At 59.1% G+C, this 21,310-nt stretch overlaps 1 protein-coding gene across 7 annotated transcripts; it reads right to left on the bottom strand.

The window, feature by feature from the left end:
* Positions 1-325: 325 nt before the first annotated feature.
* USP19 (ubiquitin specific peptidase 19) lies at positions 326-21,284 on the bottom strand. Of its 7 annotated transcripts, none has more exons than XM_059479853.1 (26): positions 21,206-21,284; positions 17,066-17,310; positions 14,013-14,141; positions 13,330-13,463; positions 12,611-13,018; positions 12,019-12,286; positions 11,733-11,889; positions 11,560-11,631; positions 10,926-11,041; positions 10,397-10,611; positions 9,914-10,115; positions 9,698-9,831; positions 9,360-9,518; positions 9,168-9,278; positions 8,909-9,019; positions 8,653-8,754; positions 8,295-8,435; positions 8,014-8,132; positions 7,630-7,767; positions 7,177-7,541; positions 6,407-6,517; positions 5,684-5,900; positions 5,212-5,364; positions 4,941-5,104; positions 4,682-4,860; positions 1,771-2,869 (listed from the first exon to the last, which is right to left on the bottom strand). In XM_059479853.1, exons 2-26 carry the CDS (start codon positions 17,172-17,174, stop codon positions 2,636-2,638), a joined length of 4,248 nt encoding a protein of 1,415 aa, XP_059335836.1. In that variant the 5' UTR covers positions 17,175-17,310; positions 21,206-21,284; the 3' UTR covers positions 1,771-2,635. The 7 variants fall into 7 exon arrangements, with proteins under 7 accessions (XP_059335841.1, XP_059335839.1, XP_059335836.1 ...); XM_059479852.1 differs by lacking the exon at positions 21,206-21,284 and adding an exon at positions 17,466-17,584; XM_059479858.1 differs by lacking the exons at positions 1,771-2,869; positions 21,206-21,284 and adding an exon at positions 326-516 and having other exon boundaries at positions 10,397-10,605; positions 17,066-17,651.
* Between the last annotated feature and the right edge of the window lie 26 nt (positions 21,285-21,310).

Below are 21,310 nucleotides of genomic sequence, written 5' to 3' on the forward strand. Positions count from 1 at the left end.
GAGTAACCAGCAGCAGAGCACACGAGGCAGCAGGCACCAGGGAACACTGTGTCCCCTGCTGCTGCTGCGGAGTGCACCCGGCAATGGCACCGGTCCCTGAGGGATATTAGGGGATAGCGAGCACCAAGTCACACCAGGGAACACTGGAGCATGAGGGCACCTGTGGCAGCAGAGTGCTGGGGGTCCTAACTGCACACCGGGGACATGGTGCCCTGACACACGAGGGAGCAGAGGGTCCCAAGGGATAGCAGGCAGCAGAGGCGAGTGGAGTTCAGAGAGTTTAATGAGCGCAGGACAAACCCTGATTCCCCCCATCCCCCCACCCCCCAGTGCCTGGCCTGGCCCACACCCCCAGGCCAGGCCCCCCATGACACCCTAGTCGACTTCTTCCATGCTGCTGTAGGAGGGGGCTGGGCGCTCGGCGGGGCTGGCAAAACGCTCGGGGAGGCCTTCCGCAGCCAGCGGCGGGGCTCCTTCGGGGGCCAGGCCGGATCCGAACGGCACCGGGGGCAGTCCCTGCAAGCAGAAGGTGGGCATGAGAGGGAGACTTGCACCCTGCCCACCCATCTCCCTCCCTGCTCCCGGGGGGCTGCAGAGGTGCCCGGGAGGGACACAGCCCCACACGCAGACTGCGCAGCCCCTGGGCTTGGAGAGCAGCAGCGGGTGGCAAACCCCAGGGCAGGGCAGAGGGAAGCAGCGTGCCCAGGGACAGGGCAGAGGGAAGCAGCGTGCCCAGGGCCGCTGGAGGCAGCCACTCCGGCCCGGCAGGAGGGCCAGGCCTCAGCACTCCTGCCCCAGGGCGGAGCACAGCCCTGCACCCCAGCACGGGCGGCAGTGACGGGCCACAGGCACGCTGCCAGTGCCTGCCGGAGGTCTGAGGAACAGAGCAGGGCCAGAGGGGATTTCCAGGGCTGAGAGCACTTTGTCAGGTCTCACTGCCGGCCACCCACCGCCAGTGAGGTCAGGCAGGTGCAGGCAGCGGCTTGTGGGCCCCAAGGCTGGGGTGCCAGCAGCAGTCAGAGCAGAGGTCAGCCCACCGGCGCCGGGCACTGACTCAGACCCACGAGGCCGGCACCGTGGGTGAGCGGGGGAAGCTGCTGAGACCCAGGGCTGCAGACAATGAGGCGACTGTTCCAGGACAGGCACCTCATGACCACGGCACAGCCCTGCCCGTGCTCCCCGGCTGGGACCTGCTTGGGAGGGGAGTAAACCTCAGCACGTGGAAGGAGGGGTGTGGGACAGAGGTAGGGGGAGACCAGCTCAGGCCCTGGCCTAAAACACAGAGGAACCCCTTCACTGCAAAGCATCCCTCCCAGGCCAGCTGAGGGCACTGCCGGCAGAACAGCAGTGGAGACGGAAAAGAAAGTCACAGGGCTCTGAAGTCACCTCTCACACCCAGATACGCCAGAGCCGTCTGAGCCACACGCAGCCAAGGGCAACACGTCTCAATGTCAGACACGGTTGGAGTGGCAGCCTGCGCCCCAGCCTCAGGGGACTGCCCGCTCCTGGCTCTGCCGGGCTCCCCACACCCTGCACGTGTCCCATGAGGCTACCACTGAACAGCTGGGACTGGAGCCCAGCCTGTGCCCCATAGCACGGGCAGGCGGAGCTCACTCCTGAGCCTGCTGCCACACAAGGTGCACCAGGCACCCAGCAAAGCCCAAGGGATGGTTCTGGTGCCAGCTGGGTCACATAGTGGCCTCAGGTGACCCCAGTGTGGAGTCCTCACCTCTGTGTGGGAGTCCCAGCACACAGGACAGGAATGCTGCATTTCTTTGGAAAACCTGGCTTTATTAATGCACCATGGCCATATCTGTGCTCCCTGACCCCACACCTCTCCTGCAGCATGGGCAGCTGGTACCCTCGCAAATGAGATGCTGCACCACACTGCCCTGAAGAGACCAACTCCCCCAGATGCTACCAGCACACAGCCCCACGGTGCCCACCATGGGCACCTCAGTCTGGATTGCCAGGCTCCCTGGCTGTCTGGGGCTGAGCAGGGAAGCACACAAGCCCCTGGTGACAAGCCCGTCCAGCCCCAGCACAGGAGTGTGGCACACACTCCCAGCACACAGGCAGCTGGCACCAGAAGGCTCAGCAGAAGGCTAGCAGGGCAGACTGGGCTGGCCAAGGACCGTGGGTAACCCAGCCCCAGGGGAGCTCAAGGCTCCTGCAGCAGCACAGCTGAGAGAGGTGGCCAGCCAGGGCCCGTGTCAGGGCATCCTGCCCTTGCTGCAGCCTCCCGGCAGGTCTCCATTTCCTTCTTGGGAGCCAAGCAGAGATGGTTGATGTGCCCACAGGGCTCTCAGGCCCCAGCAAGGCTGCAGCAGCAACATCCCTTCTTGAGCAGCAGGTAGCCTTGAGGCCTGCCCCACTCCCAGTGGGCAGCAAGGAAGGGCAAAGGAGCTTCTGGTTCTGGGCTGTGCCTTGGCAAAGTAGCAGGCTGGCCACACAGGCCTGCCAGCTGGCACAGGAGATGCCAGAGCAGACAGACAGGAGCCAACAGCCCCATGTTTCCCTTGGCGAGTCTTTCCCAGCGATTTCTGTCCTGCTGCCTCATGTCTTGGTCTCAGAGCGTCCTAGGACGGCGCGTGCCCTGGCGGCCCTGCTCCCGCAGCTGGCCACGCGCCTGGGCCTATCTCCAGCGGGGCTGGTAAATGAGTGGGTAGAAGACGTTCAGGAAGAGAGCCACAATTGCAGCCGTGGTGGCCAGGACAAAGTATCTGACGCAGCCTTCATCTGGGTGCTGGGGGGTGCCCGGACTTCGCTTCTGGCCACAGGGCCTCCAAGAGTTTCTTGCAGGCCTTTGGGGTGCCTCAAGCTGCAGCTCTTGTTCTTCAGCCTCCAGTTCCTGCCAGATCAGAGAAGCCTGCGATGTGGAAACCTGCGTCAGCACTTGGAGAACACAACGGGCAACACCCCTTGCCATCCCCCGGGGCAGGCGGCTGCCTGCAAGCCCAGCCCCGTGCCCAGCCAGCCCGCCTCCCCATGCAGCACCGTCGCGGTCGCGCCCACCCCCGCAGCTCTTCGGGGTCTCTGGTGAGTGGGGCTCCGCTGGGTGGCTCTGTGGGAGGCAGCACGGGCAGGGTCTTCACGGGACTGCGGGGAGTGAAGCCAGCAGCTGGATCCCGATGGAGCAGACGCGCTTGCATTGGTGGGTCCGGGAGGCAAGGGAGCAGGCAGCAGCCAATCACAGCCCAGCTTCTGTGATCCCAACAGGATCTTTCACATGACAGCCAATCCAGAGCCAGCTGGAGCAGCAGGAGCAGGAGGCACAGTGCCAGTACAGCCAGTCACAGCTCTGCTTTGGAGGGTAGGAATGCTCTGACAACCAATTGTAGCCCAGGTTCCAGGAGGATTTTCCACAGGCAGCCAACCACAGCTTGGCCCTTCATGGCGGTGATCATGCAGAGCAGCCAGTCAGGGAGCAGGTAGGTCTCTGGAGGGCGCAGGTGGTCCAGGGTGCTTGGGGACCTGCTGAGCCCCACTGGGATCCAATGCATCCCATTACTGCAGGGGAACCGGTGCTGCAAGAGGCCCAATGAGCCCCAGTGCCACAGAGCAACCTGATGAACCCCAGTGCCATGGGGCATACAGTGAGCCACAGCGCCAGTTCAGTCCCTGAAGCCTCTCACCACCAGTGTGTGAAAAGCAGCACGGCTTTCTCATTGCTCAGGGTGGCCCCAGTGAGTGGGGCTGCTCCAGAACACGCACGCAGGGCAGGAACAGCCCAAGCAGGTAGACACCAACATGCCAGACAGCCCTGCCGGCCTCAGAGACAAACAGCTTGTCCTCAGGCAAGAGAGCAGAGCTGGGATGCCTAACCAACACCAGGCCAAGGGGAGGATGAGCCAGAGGGGCAGGGAGGCCAGGCCAGAAGGGCCCCTCAGGGCACACATGTGCAGTCATGCTGGAGATGAACTGAGCATTGTCCTCAGACTCTGTGGGCCCACAGAGGTGCTGAGCATGGAGGGAACATCTGCAGCACAGTGGTGCATAGGATCTCACCAGGTGGGCACCAGCCTAGGCCTTCCTGACTTTCACAAGATCAGTGCAGCCATTCCCTACCACTGAAAGCATTCTGAAAGCACCCTGCCTTCTGGCCCACCCCCGTCCCTCCCTCCCAGGCCACCCAGCAACAGAGCTCACTCTGGCAGGTTTCTCTACAGCACCCTGTGAAGGCTGCCAGGCCTCTAGCTCAGCACTGGCATTTACCTTTTTTGCACTTGGCTTGGCCCTGAGTTGGGCCCCAGTAGAAAGTGTTCCCCACCCTGACTTGAAAGTAGCTTCGGTGGGCAAGTTCTTACTGCTCCCTGGCACGACCAGATCCTACTGCACCGCTCACAGCCCTTCCTCCAGTGCAGACCCCAGTGAGGCTGTGCCCCCTTCTTCCTCTTCCAGTGCCCTCCCATCAGCACTTCCACACTGATGATGAAACCAGCTCTCCTGTGAGCCCTCAGGACAGGGACTGTCCCAAGCCCACAGTGAGAACAAGGCAAGACAGGCTCCAATGCCCAGCTGACGCAAGCTCTCTGGTATCAAAGGGATACAGGCACTGCACCACAGCTGCACCAGGCTCTGTGAGTGCAGGTAAAGACAGGCAGGGCCCTGCACGAGGGCCCCTGAGCACATTTCAAGGCTCTGTGGCTCCAACAGCGGCGAAAGGGATGCGAGTGCTCACCTGGCTGGCAGCAGCTTCGGCAGAGGGGGTGCGCTCGGTGCGGTGGTCTGAGGGATGTCCTGGCAGGGGTCTCTCCACAGGAGAGTTCCTCCGGCGGTAGAAGAGGACATAGGCGTATCTGGTCACCACCTGGCTCTCATCCACCGTGGTGACTGTGCTGTCGTCAAAGAGCCGCCAGCCTGAGGAGGAGGCAGGGTTAAGCAAGCAGACAAGTCACGGCTGCAGGAGCAGAGGGGTGGCCAAGGGGACAGATGCTCACCCACGTCGCTGCGCTGGCTGTTCTTGTCGTTGGGCAGGCGGGCGTACGCTGTGTAGTGCCCTCCAATCATGCCTCCATAGTGGTTGATCACAGCATACAGGTCATACATAGGCAGCTGCTGCTCACCCTTCCGACCAATGCAGAACTTGCTCAGGTCCAGACTCCTGTAGAGAGACACAGTGACTGTCAAGGGTGATCAGTTTTATGCAGGCTGGGTTGCAGGTCAGCAGAGGCAGTGCCAACCCAGGCACATCATCCCCTGGGCTCTCACCGGACAGGAAAGTCCACCATGTCATTGATCTTGTCCCTCCAAATAAAGCTGCGGAAGGAGAAGCGCTTGAGCTGGATGATGAGGACGTTGGGCAGCCGCCACAGCATCAGCTGCTTGGAAGCCTCGCGGTGCTGCTTGCACTTGGGACAGTACCTGGGGGAAGAGTGTGCTCGTTACTGGCATGGAGAGAGCCTCAGTCCCTGCAGCCCAGCTCAGCCCCAGGGTCCCCACATGCAGGGCTGGCAAACGGTATGTGGGAGGGCTCAGCCTGCTCTGTCAAGGGCAGGCCAGTACAGCCCTGCAGAGCATTAGCTTTGCTCCCTGCTGGCTTAGCCCTTCCGAGTGCACAGGCAAAGCCAGCCCATTGTTCCTGGCTGCCAGCAGAAACAGCATGCAGGCCTGGGTAGCTCCTGGGAAACCCCTGCTGCTGTCTGGGCCTGTTGGCTGGAACCCACCCTGCTGCCTTCCTCACCACGCTTCCTCTGGGGCCAGGACTTCAGGCTTCGTGAAGAGATTGAGGCACTGTTCCAGGGTGAAGTGGCCAGCCCGGGCTGCTTCGCTGGCTGAGCCTGGATCCTCCACACACTCCAACTCCTTGGATTCTACCAACACAAATTCCTTGAGACGCTCATTGTTCTTCCACACCAGGGCAAGGGAGCAGTCGTCTGTCAGATCCAGGGGGATGTCACCTGTGAAGGGGCACAGACTTCAAACACCTACCTCACTAGGTTAGACCAGGCCACCTTGCTGGAGCAATCCTGCCCATCCCAGTTAGATACAGAAATCAAAAAGTGCTGCCAGAAAGAGACAGGTACCCCCCTGGCTAGGTTCATCATGCAGAGCCCCTCAGCCTGCAGGGTGCAACACTGGCACAGCCCTCTCATCAGCAGCACCCTCACAAACAGCACTTGGTGTGGACGTTCTATTCAAACAAAGAGGTGACCCAGAGATCACGGACCCTCTGAGAATACATGAGGTTGGAAGGAATTGGCCTATTTGCTGATGAGAGCAGGAATGTCATACCCAAGAGGAGCTTCTAGACAGAGGCTCTGTGCAGCAGAGCCCTTCCCTCCCTGTCATATGCAGCTTTTACTGTCCAGTGTGGACACCTGGGCTCATCTCATGCCAGGCAGATCCACTGCCCTCCCAGAGGCTGTAAGGGATGAAGGTGGTGCTTTACAGGGCTCTGGCTCACCTTTATCTTCCAGCTTGTGCTCTCGGTTGGCAGCGTCGATCTTAGTGATGTAGAACTGCGTGGTGCGGGCACTCAGTGAGTCTGGAGTGTGTTGGTACCCAGGGATGGCAGCTGTGAAGAGGCAGGGACAGATTTGTGGTGGCAATGCCTGTCTGCCCTGCGTAGGGGCCAAGAATTTGCAGCGCCCCCACCCCCACCTCACATGCTACGGCCTTGAAGGGACACAACCACGTGCCCGTGTCCTTGACTATTTTTAGCAGGCGCCTGCCCCTGGCAAGCTGTGCTCCTCTGCCTGCCTTGCCCCTTCACTGCACATTGCTGCCATCCTGAGACGAGTGTCTGGAAACGTGACAGCCAGGCAGCCGAGTGCGAGAGGCTGGTCCCATGCAGCTGAGTCAGAGCCAGCCAAGTGCTTTGCTCACAGCCCCCAGGGGCTCAGCCTGCACCAGCTCTGCCTTGCTCCCACAGGACTTCTGCCAGCCCCTGCATTCCCACCTCTCCCACAACAACACAGCACTCCAGCCTCTGCTCATCAGGTCTCTGCTCTACACCCTGGGCTTTGCCAGGGCAGGGCAGAGCGTGGGTAGACAGGCATTTCAGGTGAGGCAAGAGTGCCAAAACAAAGCTCCCATGTCCTCATCTGTGATCCCAAGAGTCTCCAGACCAAGCTCACAGGTGTAGAAGAGATGCTGTGCTGGAAGGTCACCCCAAGGAGGGAAAATTGCCCGAGGTCCTGGGACAAACACAGCCAGCGCTTCAGCACCTCTTACCTTCTGGCTTGAGGGCTCTCTCATAGGATGGCTCCTTCTCACAACAGCTGTCACCCTGTGACTCCATGTGCTCAGAGAACCCTGAATCCAAGCTCAGGAGGGAACTCCTGGCTGTCAGGACCTTGCTCCGGACAGTGGTAGTATCCCCCATCTCTGGCTGCAGCTCAGGCACAGCTGGGGAGAGCGGGGGCTCCTGAGGGAGGCTGGAAACCCTGTCCCCATCTCCCAGCTCGGGGGCAGAGGTGGCTGCTGCACAGCTGCTCTTGGCCAGGGGCTCCAGCTTGTCCGAGTGCAGAGGCTGCAGCCCCTGCTCCGGTGACATCCGGCCCAACTGGAACGGAGGCTGGAACACGCTGACTGAGTACCTGGGCATGGAGGTGGGAGTTAGAGCTGGCCAGACATGGGGCTGAGCTCAGCTCCAGGCAGAAGCACCCTCCTTCCCCAGACTCTCACCTGGCGTAGCCTTCCAGCAGCTGGGCCAAGCGGGCGTAGGTGAGGCGGGACTCGGGGACACTGATGAGGAAGGGGAAACCGATGTTCTCAGGACGGCACGAGGCCTTGTGGTCTGGCCAGTGTGTTTTCTGACATGCCCTGTAACACATACACGGCATGTCAGACATACATACAGCCCCTGCTGAACTCAGCATCCTTGAACAGCCTGGGAAGGAGCAGTGCAGGGCCAGAGGAGTGTGCTGGGGACAAGGGGAACACCAGGAATTCAACTGGCTCCATCCCAAAGGGCAGATCCATCCCACCTTCTCCCAGCAGGCAGAGCTCTCCCACCAGCCCTTCACAGCAGGAGATCCTCCATCCCTGCCAGGCACCAAGCCAACTCACACGTTGCAGTAACCAACTCGATAGCACCTCGTGCAGCGCTTGAGCTTCTCATCCTCTGGCAGCTGCTTCTTCTGGCAGGCTGCACACTTGGCGACAGGGCCACTGGGCACCTGTGGACGCTGCAGGAGAAAGGACCCGTTGGACAGGGAAGGGCACCTGGGCAGGACAAGGTGGGCATTCATGCTCGCTGTAGCTAACTGCCCTTGTGTGCAGTTCTGCCCCTCCTACTCAGGGCTCAGCCTTCCTGCATCCCTCCCAGCAATCCCGATATGCTTTCTTACCTGCTGGACCTGCAGCTCCACCACACGCTCCTTGGCCAGCTCTGGGGACAGCACCTCAAAGCACAGCAGCAGGTCCGTTGGCGAGACTGTGTCTAGTGAGTTAGAGGGCAGGAACATGCGGTGGAAGTGATTCTTGATCACCTGCCAGGAAAGCAGTGGAGCATGGCCGTGTGAGGGCTGCCCTATGTGTCCTCTCCTCAGAGAGCCACAGACCCCTGTCTCACAGTGAGCTGTGGGAAGAGCAGCAGCCCAAGGATGCTGTGCTCATCTCACCACCTCACAAGGGAAAGATGGACATCCCCAGGCCCTACTGTGGTGGCCCAACCCTCCAGAGGAGGTATCTGCCCAGCACTCTCACCTCAGCCAGGCGCAGGTTCTCTGGTTTCACACGCACACTGTGGGCAACTGAGTCAAGCACCTCCATGGCACTGGAGTTCTCCTTGCTGATACTCACAAGGAACTGCCACCGAGAAAGTGCCACATTAGTCACAGCACACTAAGGCATGAAGGCCCTTACTCAACACAGGGCTTAGCCAGTTGGCACATGACCAGCTGCCTGGGGCACCTCCAGGAGCCTTCTTCGGCTCCCTCCCCAGGGTAAAGGTATCCTTTACCTTGATGGGTTTCTTGTGTGGCTCCTTTGCAAAGTAGTAGACAGTCAGCACCTTTTGCTTCTGTGGGAGGGGCACGGGGAGGTACAGGAAGGGGTCAAAGGTAATAGACACCTGCAGAACAAAAACACACTCAGCTGTGGGAAGTGCTTGTGGCTGAGCAGCAGATCCAATGGACCCACCCTTGCCCTGTGCTCTCTGAGTGTCACGAGCCTACTTCTGCACAACCAGGACAGGGACAGAACCTTCAGGGCTGCCCTACCTTGGAGCACATCGGGCAGACGAGCTTGGATTTGTACTGGCCCTGGAAGAGGTCTACTATGAACGAGTCATTCCTCATCTTGTGTCGTTGCCAAGCCTCCTCAGCTACCACCTGCAGGAAGAAAGGGCTTAGCACCTCATTAAACCACCCAGGCTGCTCTCCCCGGTGACTTTGGGGGAGGAACACCCTCACCTCATCAGGCCTCCCATCCGAGTCAACAGTCTCTGTGTAGGGCTTGTTCTGGATGCGGTTGAGGTCCTCGTGCAGGCCATCGAGCAGGAAGGCCATGAACTCCTGAGCATCATGCTGGGCATAGCCAGTGAACTGGCTGGCCTTGCTGGCCACAATTGCCTGTGGGGAGCACAGCAGTCAGGGCTGGTCAGCAGAGCTCTGGCAGCACTGCCTGCCCCATGCACAAACCCTGGCTGCATCCACAGCTCTCTGTGGCACTTGCAGGGCAGCCAGGTGCCCACAAAGCAATGCTGGAGACCCATAGCTGCTCCTGTAAGCACCAATGCCAGGGGCCCTACCTTCAGTTTAGAGGGCTGGAAGGCATGGTGTGTGCCCTTCCAGAGTGCTCTGAGCAGCATGGCAAAGCCGATGGCCAGGCGTCCACCCGTCCCCAGCGGGTTGTTGTAGTTGATTTCTGACTCAAAGGATCGATCTGCAAGAGATGCAGGAGCTCAGGGTGGCTGCTGGCTTCATCTAAGTGGTCAAGCTCTGCTGGACTCCCCGTGTGGGCTCACCATGGAAGTAGTCACGCAGCTCCCGGGTGTTGGACAGGGACTGGATGACGCTGTTCATGAAGCAGGTGTTGCCCAAGTTCACCAGACCTGTGAAGCCAGGCAGGCAGACCTTCTTCTTCTCATCCTCATCCTCATCATCCTCCACGCTCTCCGCACTCACTGGGCTGTGTGTCATTGGTGGCACCATACATGTTGGTTTGGGCTGCCAAAGCAGAGGCAGGTGTGAGGGTGTGGCACTCAGGGAGTGTCTCTGGGAACACCAGAGGAACTCAAAAGCCCAAGAAAACCCCTAGAGAGGGTTGGAGCCATCACACCATCTCCCACTTGGACTGGGACAGACAGGCCAACAGTTGCCCCCAATCCTGCCAACTATGAGTGAGGGGCACCACCTCCTCCTCCAGGAGTACTTCAGTCTCCAGAGCGGCACTGAGGAGGTGTCTCTCTTTCCCCTATCCAGGTCAGACCCAGTGTGACCACACTCACCGAAGGAATGTGTGGCTCTTGCTTCACTGCCAAGTGCTCTGGGCCCGTACGGGCTGCCACACCATCCAGAGCCCCATCTTCCACACGTGGCTTCTCTTTGTCGCTGGTTCGGGCCTCGTCCTTGCTGGAGAGCGGGTGCTGGTTACTGCCCGGAGGGTTCTTATCCAGAGGGGTAGGGCCTGTAGGCATGGCAACCTTTGCACCACCCACTGCACCTTAAAAAGGGGGAAGGGTGGGCCTGTGGTTAGCAGCACCATACACTGCCCACAGTGGGGCTGAACTGTTCAGTCCACACTTACACAGGCTCTCTCCTACCTGTGAGCAAGGGAAACAGCAGTGCCCTTCCCCTACACTTGGCTCACACCCTGCCTCACATCCCTCCCACCTGCACCCACTCAGCCCCTCTCCTTCCCCACCATCCCGTGCCAGAGGATCCACCAGCAGCTGGCAGTGGTGAGGAGGGCCCATGGCACCCTGCAGTGCAGCAGGCAGGCAGGACAGAAGGCAGGACAGAAGGCAGGGTGCAGACCTCGTGTGGCTGGAGCCTCCAGCCCCCCCCAGCGCTGGCTCTGGCGTTTCTTCAGGCAGACATCGATGCGAGACACCGTGAAGTTGTACGTGCACTGGTCCGGCTCAATAAGGTTCCTGCAAGGCACAAAGCAAGTCAGAGATGCCCCAGACCCCACAGCAGCCTCAGACATGCCAAGGCCTTTGTATGGCAGACCCACAGCCTCCAGGCAGTAGGGACCCTGCTAGCACTAATCCTGAGGTAGCCCTGACACAGCAGGGTGGAAACCCTCGAGCCTGGCCACACTGAGCACACAGAGCATCCCTTTTCTGACAGATCCATTCTGCTTGGCTCTCTCCTGCTGCACATCCTACCCAAAGGGCACACAAGCTGGTCTAGCTCTGTCCCCAAGAGCTCTAGAACAGCCTGGGGCAAACTGCAGGCAAGGAGACACTGGAATTTCCTCCCCTGCAAGTGAGCACACAGCCAAGGCAGAGCAGGCTCACGGCATCAGTGTAGCGTGGTGTAAGTCAAACCTCCAGATGAGGAAACGAGCATTCCCCATACAGAACCTCCAGATGGGACTGGTTCCTGCTCCAGCTCTGCACTCTCACCTCCCCTGCCCTGGCGTGGGTTAGTAGGACAGGACTCATACCTGAGCTTCACCTGCCACCGGAACACCGTGTGGGGCCCACAGCCAGGATGGAGACGAAGGAAGTTCGTATCACTGCAGAGAAATTGGGAGTGAGCAGAGGTGAACAAACAAGCAGCCCAGCTGCAATCAGGAGCTCTGCAGCGGCCTGGCATCATCCCGAGGCAAGCTTGTACCTCGTCTGGAACACTAATGTGAAGTCTTGTTCCCGGAACAACACCTTGGATGTCTCCTTGTGGATCTCCTTCACATAGACATGCACCACCACCAGATCATTGCCCTTCTCATATGAGTCATTCTTGACAAAGGTCAGGCTTACAAAAGGCTCTGGCTCTGAGTAAGGAAAACCACGGAGAGAGAGGTTATCTTCCTCGCATGTTGGGGCTGCAAGCTAACCCAGGAAAGGTCCTGAGCAGATGGACCTTCCTGACCAGGCTCACCCCATGGGCTCTGGCCACTCACCATCAGCTGCTGCTTCCAGAGCCACGTCGTCCTTGGACCAGTCCCTCTTCTCACCATCCCTGCCCATGGGAGGGGTGGCCACTGGGATGGCCTTAGAGCTCTCTCCCAGGATGGGCAGGCAGTCCCGGCTCCGCAAGGCCTCAGTAGGGCTGCCTGGCTGCAGGACTCTCTTCTCAACACAGGTGGCAACACGATGGGGGAGCACCTCTGTGGTAGCTGCAAGAGGTGGCATCTCCACGGGAACACTCTCTTTGGCCAAAACCACAGCCTTTCAATGCAGAAACACACAGTGAAACACAGACACTGTCACCCCTGAGCTGCCCTGGCCCACCCACTGCGGCTCCTGCCAGCCAGTCAGGCACAGCTCCATACCACCTGCTTCCCCCACACGTCCCATGCCAGCCCAGCCCCACTAGCACCACAGCACAGCAACTGCAGGGTCCTCACTTCACCCTCTCTTCCACCACAGGTTCTCCTGTCAGCCCTCAGCATCCCGGAGCCCACCTCACCCTCATCAGCAGGGCTGGCTCCAGCATCCCCAGCACAGGGCAGAGGAAGCAGGGGCACCCTGACCAGCCAGGTGCCCAGGTACCTTCTCGAGTGGCAGCGCGAGGTCTGCCAGGGCCGCGGGTGCATCAGCCTGGCTGGCTCTGCCATTGCGGCGGCTGCCGGCTCTCGTGCCGTGCCCCTTGCTGGGCTCTGTGCTCCCGCTGACCCGGGCGTTCGGCTCCTCTTCTGTGGGAGCCACTTTGAGGTACACTGCCCGCTTGGCACTGGGGCCACTCTGTGTCCCTGGGCTGGCTGGGCTCTTCCCTCCCAGGACCTCGCTTCTTCCTGGAGCACGCTTGGGGTTGGAGGGCTCCCGCCGGGATCTCAGTGGCTCTGTGCCTTCAGCCTTCGGCTCTTCAGGGGTCAGCTCTGCAGAAGCAGCCTTCTCCTTCCCGTTCTCCCAGCACGCAGCCCCTTTGGCCACTTCTTTGGATCCATCTTTCCTTTTTTTCTGTAAAAAGCAATGCAGCACAGTGGGAAGGTTCTCAGGTAGCACCATCTTTCAGGATCCCTATCAACCCCTCACCCTCACTCTCCCTTCCCAGACTGCACCAGGACTGTACTCCAGAACCTGGGAATGCATGGCAGGCAGAAACAGGGGTATGACTCCCTGGGACAGTGGCAGATGGCTCATGCAGCACGTAGATGACTGATGTGTCCCATGTTGCTCCCTGGGCAGCTCAACAGCAGGGAGCTCGGAGCTCACCCCAGCTCCCCAGGGCTCCATGAGTTCACTTAACAGACAGATCATTCCCTCCTTACCAGAAGTGAAGACCAGTTATGGAGTGGGATCTTCTTCTGCAGCACAAGCTGGAGAAAGTTGCCCTTCTTGCACTGGATCTTGCTGCAGGAGCTCTCAATCTCCTCATAGAACTGACAGCTCCACTGGCGCCCGTCTGTAAAGCAGAGGGGAACCAGTGCCTCAGGCAGTGCTCCAGGCAGCTGTCACCTAACCCACAGCCCCCTTTCACCTGCCCCCAGGATGAAGGAAGCACTCATTCAGAGCCAAGAAGGCTGCAGGCAGGCTGCCACCATACCCCCGGAGCCTTCCAGGGCTCCAGCCAGCTTCCCTGAACTTGCTTTGTACATCTGGCTGGCCTTCTTCCCAGCGGGAAGGCCCTGGGCCTCCCCACCCTCAGAGGCACAGTCACTTTTCCAAAGGATACCCGGCACTGACTCAGCCATCCCAGCAAGCAGGGGACAGAGACGCACTGGCGCGGCCGTGCACATTTGGTCACTTGGCACAGAGGCCAGCTCCTGTCCTCCCCAGCTCTACAATGCTCTCCTATCGTCCCTGTCTGCTGCCTGACTGTGTGCCAGCTGAGAGCAGGGCATTGCCTCTGAGGGAAAAGTTTGATGTCTGCCTGCAGCAACCCCGTGCTTGGCCCAGAGCTGTGCCAAATCCCAATGGACAAATGCTTGCAGCAGTTGCTCCATTCCCATACCTGGTAGTTTGACCACACAGTCTGTGTCAGTGAAATCAGCACGTACATCCTCTGCCTTCAGAGCTCCAGTGCCCAAATTCAACTTGATAATGATCTCATCAGCATTCTGCTTCCAGTCCAGCAGCAGCTCTAGGAAAAGGGAGGGAAATGTCACCCACTTGCTGGGGAATGAGCCTGAAGTGCCCACTCCTTGGCTGGGGAACACAAGCCTGAACATACATGCAGTTAAGGAGGTCACCGCAGGGAACACAGATCAGGACAATTAAAAGGGACCTGCCCTCATCAGAGAGGCCACAAACAAGAACACAGCAGCAGGGCAGATGAATCCCAGTGGGAACCAGAGAGATCAGAAAGGCAGCGCTGTTCTTGGCAGTGCCACAAGCAGCAGTGGCAGCTGGGAAGAGAGGGTGGCTCCTGCCAACGACAAAGCAATTACTGCTTTCCCAAGGAACGAGGAAGCCACAGAATTACTCTGAGGGATTTAGGTGGACTCTGACCACAATCAGAAATTGCCACTTCCCCTTTGCATATGCAAACCAAGCAGCCCAGCTGCAACCATCAAAGCACTGTACTCCTGCCAGGTGAGCATGGCTAACAAGGATGAAAGATGTGCAGGCTGGCCAGGGGGCAAGTACGCTGTAACGGGTGAGAAAAGAGTGCAGCACTGATACTCTGGTGCAGGCAGAACTTCCATTGTGTGCCTGCCACTCTCCAGGTGTGGCCTTTGATGCCCTGAAGTCTTCAACACAAGGAAGTGATTTTGATCACCTTGACTTCAATCAGGTTTGTTCTACCCCTGGGGCACAAGGACATCCTACTCTGTCGTCAAAGCAGGCCTGGACTGAGACAGAAACCAGCCAATGCTGCCCACAAGGTGACACAGCTTGAGATGTTCCCAGCACAGCATCATGTCCTACTCAGAAACAAGTAGAGCAGGTGTCAGCAGCAAGGTGTCCCAGGCCTGTGCTCAGTGACACTGTGACACCTGAGTTGCAAGCAGCCGGCCACATACCCAGGGCCTCTTCCTTGCAGACAGCCTTTCTCTGCCCCTGGGAAGGCCACATACTGTTAAGATAAACACTGAGGCAAGGGAGTGCTCACGTTAGCTCTGCTCAATGCCAGAGCACTGGACAACAAGGTGAGAGCTTCAGATCCCTTGGCAAGGGCACTCCATGGGCATGCAGTGACAGCTGGCACACACCTCCACTTACCCTCCTCTGAGTCCTTCTCCTGGGCAGTCTCAGCCTGCTCGAGCTCAGGGCGAGACACTGGTGGGCAGAGAAGCAGAGTGCAGCCAGGTCTGCCATTCTGTCACCTCACAACATAGGCCAGCAAGCTGATGCTGAAAATTTCACACATCGCCTCTTTCTACCCTGAATCTGTGTCCAGGCCTTTCATCCTGCATGTGCTGCCCACCTCCCTCCTCTGCTTTCTCACATTTCTCCTTCTCCAGAGTCCTGCCTGCAGCACTGCAGCAAGTCAGTGCCAGGACAGCTGCTCTGGGCCACACCACCATATCCTACTCTAAACAGTACCAGAGTGGGAGCAACACAACAATTCTGCACCATGTAGGCACTGTTTTCTTGAGGCATAGCTCATTGTGAGCTTTTGGCACCCAGGCTCAGCTGTGTTGCCCAGCTCAGTTCACCAGGTCCCCGCCTCCAGCCATATAGAGGAGTCCTGTCTTGATCTGACAGAAAGAACCTGGTGTTTGGTCATGCTCAAACTAATTCTGCTGTAACCAGAGAACCACGTGGCCCAGCTGCACTTTAACATTTCCATTCCTGCACAAGCTGCCAATGTCCACATCTGAAAACCTCCTTCCAGATCAGGGTGGGGAACCAAACTGACTTGACACCTAATCCCTGCCACTCACAGAATTATCTCCAACAGCCAGAAGTGTCTCCAGGCCTGCTCTAGCCCCACAGGATAGTGAACTCTGCCAGGCAAGGAACCGAAAGCGACAGCACCTTCTCCTGAAGCAGAGAAGTAATGGCAACAGGAACTGTGGTCTCCACTCGAGAACACTCAGAGGGCTGTCACTGCCTCCCTTGACTGGCTACAAACCAGTAGGAAACTTCTGCTGACCACCACAGCCACTAGTGCAAAGGTGCTGGTGGGGCTGGCAGCGTGAGAAGCATGGCAGTAGCACTGCCTGGAGGATCTACAGCCCCTCACCACCACTCACAGAGGGGACAGGGGCAGCATGGCTGCCCTCAAGATGGCCCCCACGTCAGAGGATGCAGAGTCAAGCCCTACCAGAGGCACAGTCCTCCCACACAGAGAAAGCACAGTGCTATGCTCTGCACCGTGGGATTTCACATCAGGGACTGTGCCCAGCCGCTCTGGCAGACCTCGCCAAGCACTCAATTACCTTGGCCTATAAAACACCCTGTGATTTTGAGGTTACAATAATCATAACAGAGCAGGCACAGAAATCAAACAGCTTCCCAGAGCCACAGAAACTCTTGCAGGCATCCTGCCCACAGGCATTCCCTGCACCCGAAGCAACATTTTTGTCAAAGGATACAAGACAGTTACAGAAGGAATTACTCTACAGCTACTACTTCACCTGAGCCACACCCTGTTCTGACTCAGAAGCTAAAGCACCAGCCCCAACCGCAGACCTTGCACTCCTGGTCACTGCCTCACAACACTGGCCTCAGCAAACTGAGGGGAAAGAAGCAGCACTGCCTCCTGCTGCAAGAGCACTCACAGGTTTCAGTTCCACTCTCGCTGGATTGGGGCAGATCAAACCCAATCCAAAGCAGAGTCTAGAAACAATCACCAAGGCCAGCTCCAGATTTTAGCTAACAAGGCCACAGGCCCAACCTTCCTAACATCGCTGGGGCTAAGTAGTGCCCAAAGGAAGGAGGTTACAGGTCCAGGGAGGACACTGTGTCGAAGAAGATCCCACATCACATGGGTTACCATAAGCTGCAGGAAGTGATTAGTCAAATCTGCTTATCCTGCAGCAGATGGCTGAGAGGCTCCCAGGCTGCGGGGCTGAGACACCACAGGCCTGCTCACCAGGGATGCTGAGGGGCTCTCACCTTCCTTGCTTTCCTGATTGGCTCGATCCTTTTGCTTCTTCTTGTTGGTGGCATCATCCAAGCCCCGAGACGCTCTCCTCTGGCCAGGGGCATTTGTGCTGCTGGACATTTTCAGCCGTTTGGAGGACACAAACAGCCCGCCGGGGTCGCTAATGGAGTCTGGGTCAGGGGTGCGACGTTTTCTTCCTGGCCCAGCTATCTTGGCGACTCTCTGTGGTCAAACTCTCTGGCAAGGAAGTAATGGCCTAAAGAGAGGAAACAGCAAGCATGGCAGGAGGAGCAGGTGGAAAAGGCCCAACAGCAGCAGGATCCACTCTTTGCCTCAGGGCCAGTGCCCTTACATGACCTTCACCATGTTGTTTATGGGAAGCCCCATGCAGCACTCAGTGAGGAAACCTACCTCATCACAGCTGCTACAATGCTTACTGCCAAAAGCATGGGCTTGTCAGAGCTCCCAACATACAATCAGGGGTCTTCAGTATGTGGCACGCATTAAAAACCTGGAAAGCAAGTGTCATGCTCATGGCTCCCACTATAGCAACACCGGCCCAGAGCAGCTGCTGGCACTAACACCCCGAGACACAGCTGAGGGCAAGGACATGAGGAGGCCTGGATCTGCAAAACTGAGCCTCCAGAGTCAACGGGGGGAGCCTGTCACACAGCTTGGAGAGACAGCTATTTCAGTCAAACAGTGTCCTGTGCAACAGCACCAGAATAGGAGCCAGTAACACCCTAAGAAGGAAGCAGGTCTGGGACAGGCTCCCATGACAGATGAGAGCAGAGCTTCCTGGCAAAAGGAGAGTTCCTCCCCCTTCTCCCACTAGCTGGGAACTTAACCAGCATGACTGCACCTTGAATATTTATCTCCCAGCCAGTTTACAGACAGCGTCAGCGGGGCCTGGCCTGGAAACAGGACACCTCTGCTCCTCGTGGCCCAGGAAGAGAGTAGGTTGAGCAGGGCATGTAAGTTGTTCACCCTGCCCCCTTTGCAGACATGCCCTCTCTACAAAGCCAGCTCCCCAACAGGGTTTGGGAGCTGCTGGCCCAGGTGCACTCATCAGTGTCACCCCTCACCCCACAGTGTTCAGGGCTTTGAGAGAGCAGAGCCAAAACAACCCCTGAAAACAGTCCCACTGGAGGTGTCTCCATGGAGGCGGTGAGAGCAGAGAGCTGGGAAGGTTTCCTCCCTCGCTGCCCTGGCTGCACACCCTGACCCTGGCAGTGCCTGCCAGCCTGCAGGGGTTTGCAGCACAGAAACAGGCCCAGCCACTCGGATCCTGCCCACCCCCAGGTGCCAGCTGCCTGCCACAGCTCCCAGGGCACCGTTTCACACGCAGCCCACGGCCCAGCTCCCATGTGAGGACGTGGAGCCAAGCCAAACAACCCCTTGGCCTAGCCCAGCTCCCCTGAGCCAGTCTCTCCTCCAGTGGGAGGCAAGCTGTCCCTCGGGAACACCCTGTTCTGCCTGCACCCATGTGCAAGCACAGACCCCTCGCTGTGCATGGGCACAGCCATGGCAGGAGGCAGCTCCAAGGGAGGCACCCTGACAGAGGAAGGACACTGCCAGCTCTGTCCTGCTGGCCCCATGTTGCCAGGGCATTTGTTGCCTAGAAATGTCTGGGGCAACAAGCAGCCGCAAATGTGGAGCTGCAGCCACAAACCGAGAGGAAGCCCAATGATCAAAGCAGCCTGGGGTTGCCCTCAGCTCTGGCAAAGCCAGCCCCATGACCGGTGCTGCATCCAAACCACTCCTCTCAGGCCAACCCACCCTCACCACCAAGAACCACTGAAGCCAAGTGAAAAGCTGAGTCCAGCCCAACTGCCTGGCACAGACAACTCCTGCCACCCACAGTGGAGAGGCCCAAGTGATCTGGAGACTGAGATGCTGAGAAGGGTCCAGCATCAGTCCCAAAGAGCTTGAAAGAGTGGGAGGGCAGCAGCATCACCCCCATGCTGCTGCACTCACTGGGTCTCTCCAGGATGCAGAAGCATTTCTGGCTCCAGATGGAATGGGAAGGGCCCCCACAGCAGGGAAAGTGGCAGTGATTCACCAGGCTAGGCCTCTGATGCCAGCTGCAGGCTGTCACTCAGCTCCAGTCCCCTGGTGCTGAAGAAGCTCACCTAGGCTTGGCAAACATGGGAAAGCATTTTTTGTTGTATTTCTTCTGCCTCCAGGGTGAAAACCCCAGGAGAAATAGGACTCAAGAAACAGTGACTGCTTCATGCAGGGTCAGGAGAAGCCCTGCCCTGCACCTCCAAAGGGGTGGCAGAGGATAACTGCTGGGCAGGGCTGAAAGCAAGCTCTGAGAAGGGTCCTGGAGGGCTGAGAAAGGACAGGCCTCTGCCCAAGAAGGGGTGAGGAAGAGAGGCAGGGTTGCATGGCTGCTTGTCACTGCTCCAGGAGAAGCCTGCTGCTCTCACGCCTCGCTGAGGCTCAGCTCCCCCGGGTGCTTTGCTGCCAGCCATTCCTCACAGCAGGCAGGAACCAAGGGGGCTGGAGCTCTGCCCATTGCAGCTGCCAGACTGATGGCAGCCCGAGGCTGCTGCACACACCCCAAGGTTTTGGAGGAGTGAAGGGAAAGCACAGGTTCCTCAGAGATTAAATAGGTGAATAAGAGACTTTTTGCCACCAGGAAACGCTCACACGGGTAGCACGTTCAGCCCCTGTGTGCACAAAGGTTTTGGCACCACTCCTGTTAGCACAGCAGGAGTCACTGCAGGGGAGAGATGGCGAAAGGCTGCTCTGGCTAGATGCCAGGTGAACCTCCGGGACACACCTGATGAGCTGGGCACTCCCACAAAACCTTACTCAATCCCCAGAGCCAGGGAAGCGTGGCCATGCTGCTGCAGGGAGCAGAAGTGCTTCCCTGTCCTCTGCTCTCCCTGCCTTTGTGCTGTGGGGTGAACCAGATCCAGATCCAGCCGGGGATTTCTCCTAACCGTGTTTTGCCCCCAAGCAGTTTCCCAACCCAGCTCATGCTGAGACTGCAAATATTTTGACTGGCCAGAGGAAAGGGAGCAAGAGGCCAAGGAGAAGGGCCACTCCTCCCCAGAGCAGCACCAGACCAGGAAGGACAGCACAAAGGGCTCAATGAGATGCAATTTGTGTCCCGTGCCTGGGGCAGGTTTGGCAGGAGGAGCTCCCTGATTCTTGTCCACAGCACTCCCCATCAGTGCCCAAAGGCCTTTCCAGGGGTAGCTGCAGACAAGGTTGGCTATCCCAACAGCATCATCTTTCCAGGGACTTTTGGATCCTCCATGTCCTAAACGCAGATAACATAAACATGTCCTCCATGTACGCAAATACTTCAGTCACCTTCTGTTTCTTGCTCCCCTGAGGGACCAGAAATCCCAAGGCTCAAGCTTGACTTTTATTTTTGTTTCTGGGCATGCCTGACACACGGGTGGAGCCAGGGCAAGCACAGAGTCCCTGGGGCAGCTACTCAAGCCAGCACTGTCACACAAAATGTTTCCAACCCACGTGGAAATCACTGTGCGCCCAACGCAGTGTGACAGCAAGGAGCCTTTGCTGAGTGGGGAACCCGGCAGGCCCAGCTCCCTCGTTCTGGGGACGATCACTGAACCACAGAACGGTGTGAGCTGGAAGGAAACCTTGGAAATCACCCAGCTCCAACCCGCGGGGCACGGGCAGGGGTAGTGATGAGAGCGTTCGGACAGCAGCCGGCAGCTCCGGCCTCCCGCGCGCCGCTGCCCGGCCCCAGGCACCGAGAGAGGGCAAAGGGAGTGTGAGCGGTGTTTGTGTGAGCGGTGTTTGTGTGAGCGGTGTTTGTGCGAACGGCCCCGGCGGGCAGAGCACGAGGTCACCGGCGGCTCCTGCCCGGGGCTGCCGCGCTCGGCCCGTCCTGCCGAGCACCGCTCTCAGCCCCGCGGGCCCAGCTCTGCCGCCCCGCACGTTCTCTCCGCTCAGGCCCGGCACAGGCCGCCGCCACCGCCATCCGCTGCCTGCCTCGCTCTCCGCCGCCCCGGCTCCCGTGCCCACGGGCCGCATCCCGGCCTCCCGCCGCCCCCGGGCCCTGCCCGCCGCTGCGGCCCTCACCCCGCGCTGGCCCAGGCGCCGCTCGCCGCCCCCGGGCCCCGCCGCCGCCCCGGCCCGGCCGGCCCGGCCCTCCCCGCACTCACGGCCCCGCCCGCCGCTCCGGTCTGTTTGTGCCGCGCCGAAGTTCCGAGCGGGCCGACAACGGAGACAGGCCCGAGCCCGTGACGCACTTCCGGGAACCGCCGGGC

Source organism: Ammospiza nelsoni, chromosome 11, assembly GCF_027579445.1.
Source record: "Ammospiza nelsoni isolate bAmmNel1 chromosome 11, bAmmNel1.pri, whole genome shotgun sequence".
Classification (NCBI taxonomy): domain Eukaryota; kingdom Metazoa; phylum Chordata; class Aves; order Passeriformes; family Passerellidae; genus Ammospiza; species Ammospiza nelsoni.

Excerpts from the sequence above, each read along its gene's own strand:
- USP19 (XM_059479853.1), bottom strand. The coding sequence starts at position 17,174 with ATGTCCAGCAGCACAAATGCCCCTGGCCAGAGGAGAGCGTCTCGGGGC. Across the intron at positions 14,142-17,065 it reads CAATCAGGAAAGCAAGGAAG|AGCTGCTGCTGGACTGGAAG; the intron begins GTGAGAGCCCCT and ends CCCTTTTCCTAG. Across the intron at positions 9,279-9,359 it reads CGGATGGGAGGCCTGATGAG|GTGGTAGCTGAGGAGGCTTG; the intron begins GTGAGGGTGTTC and ends TTCTTCCTGCAG.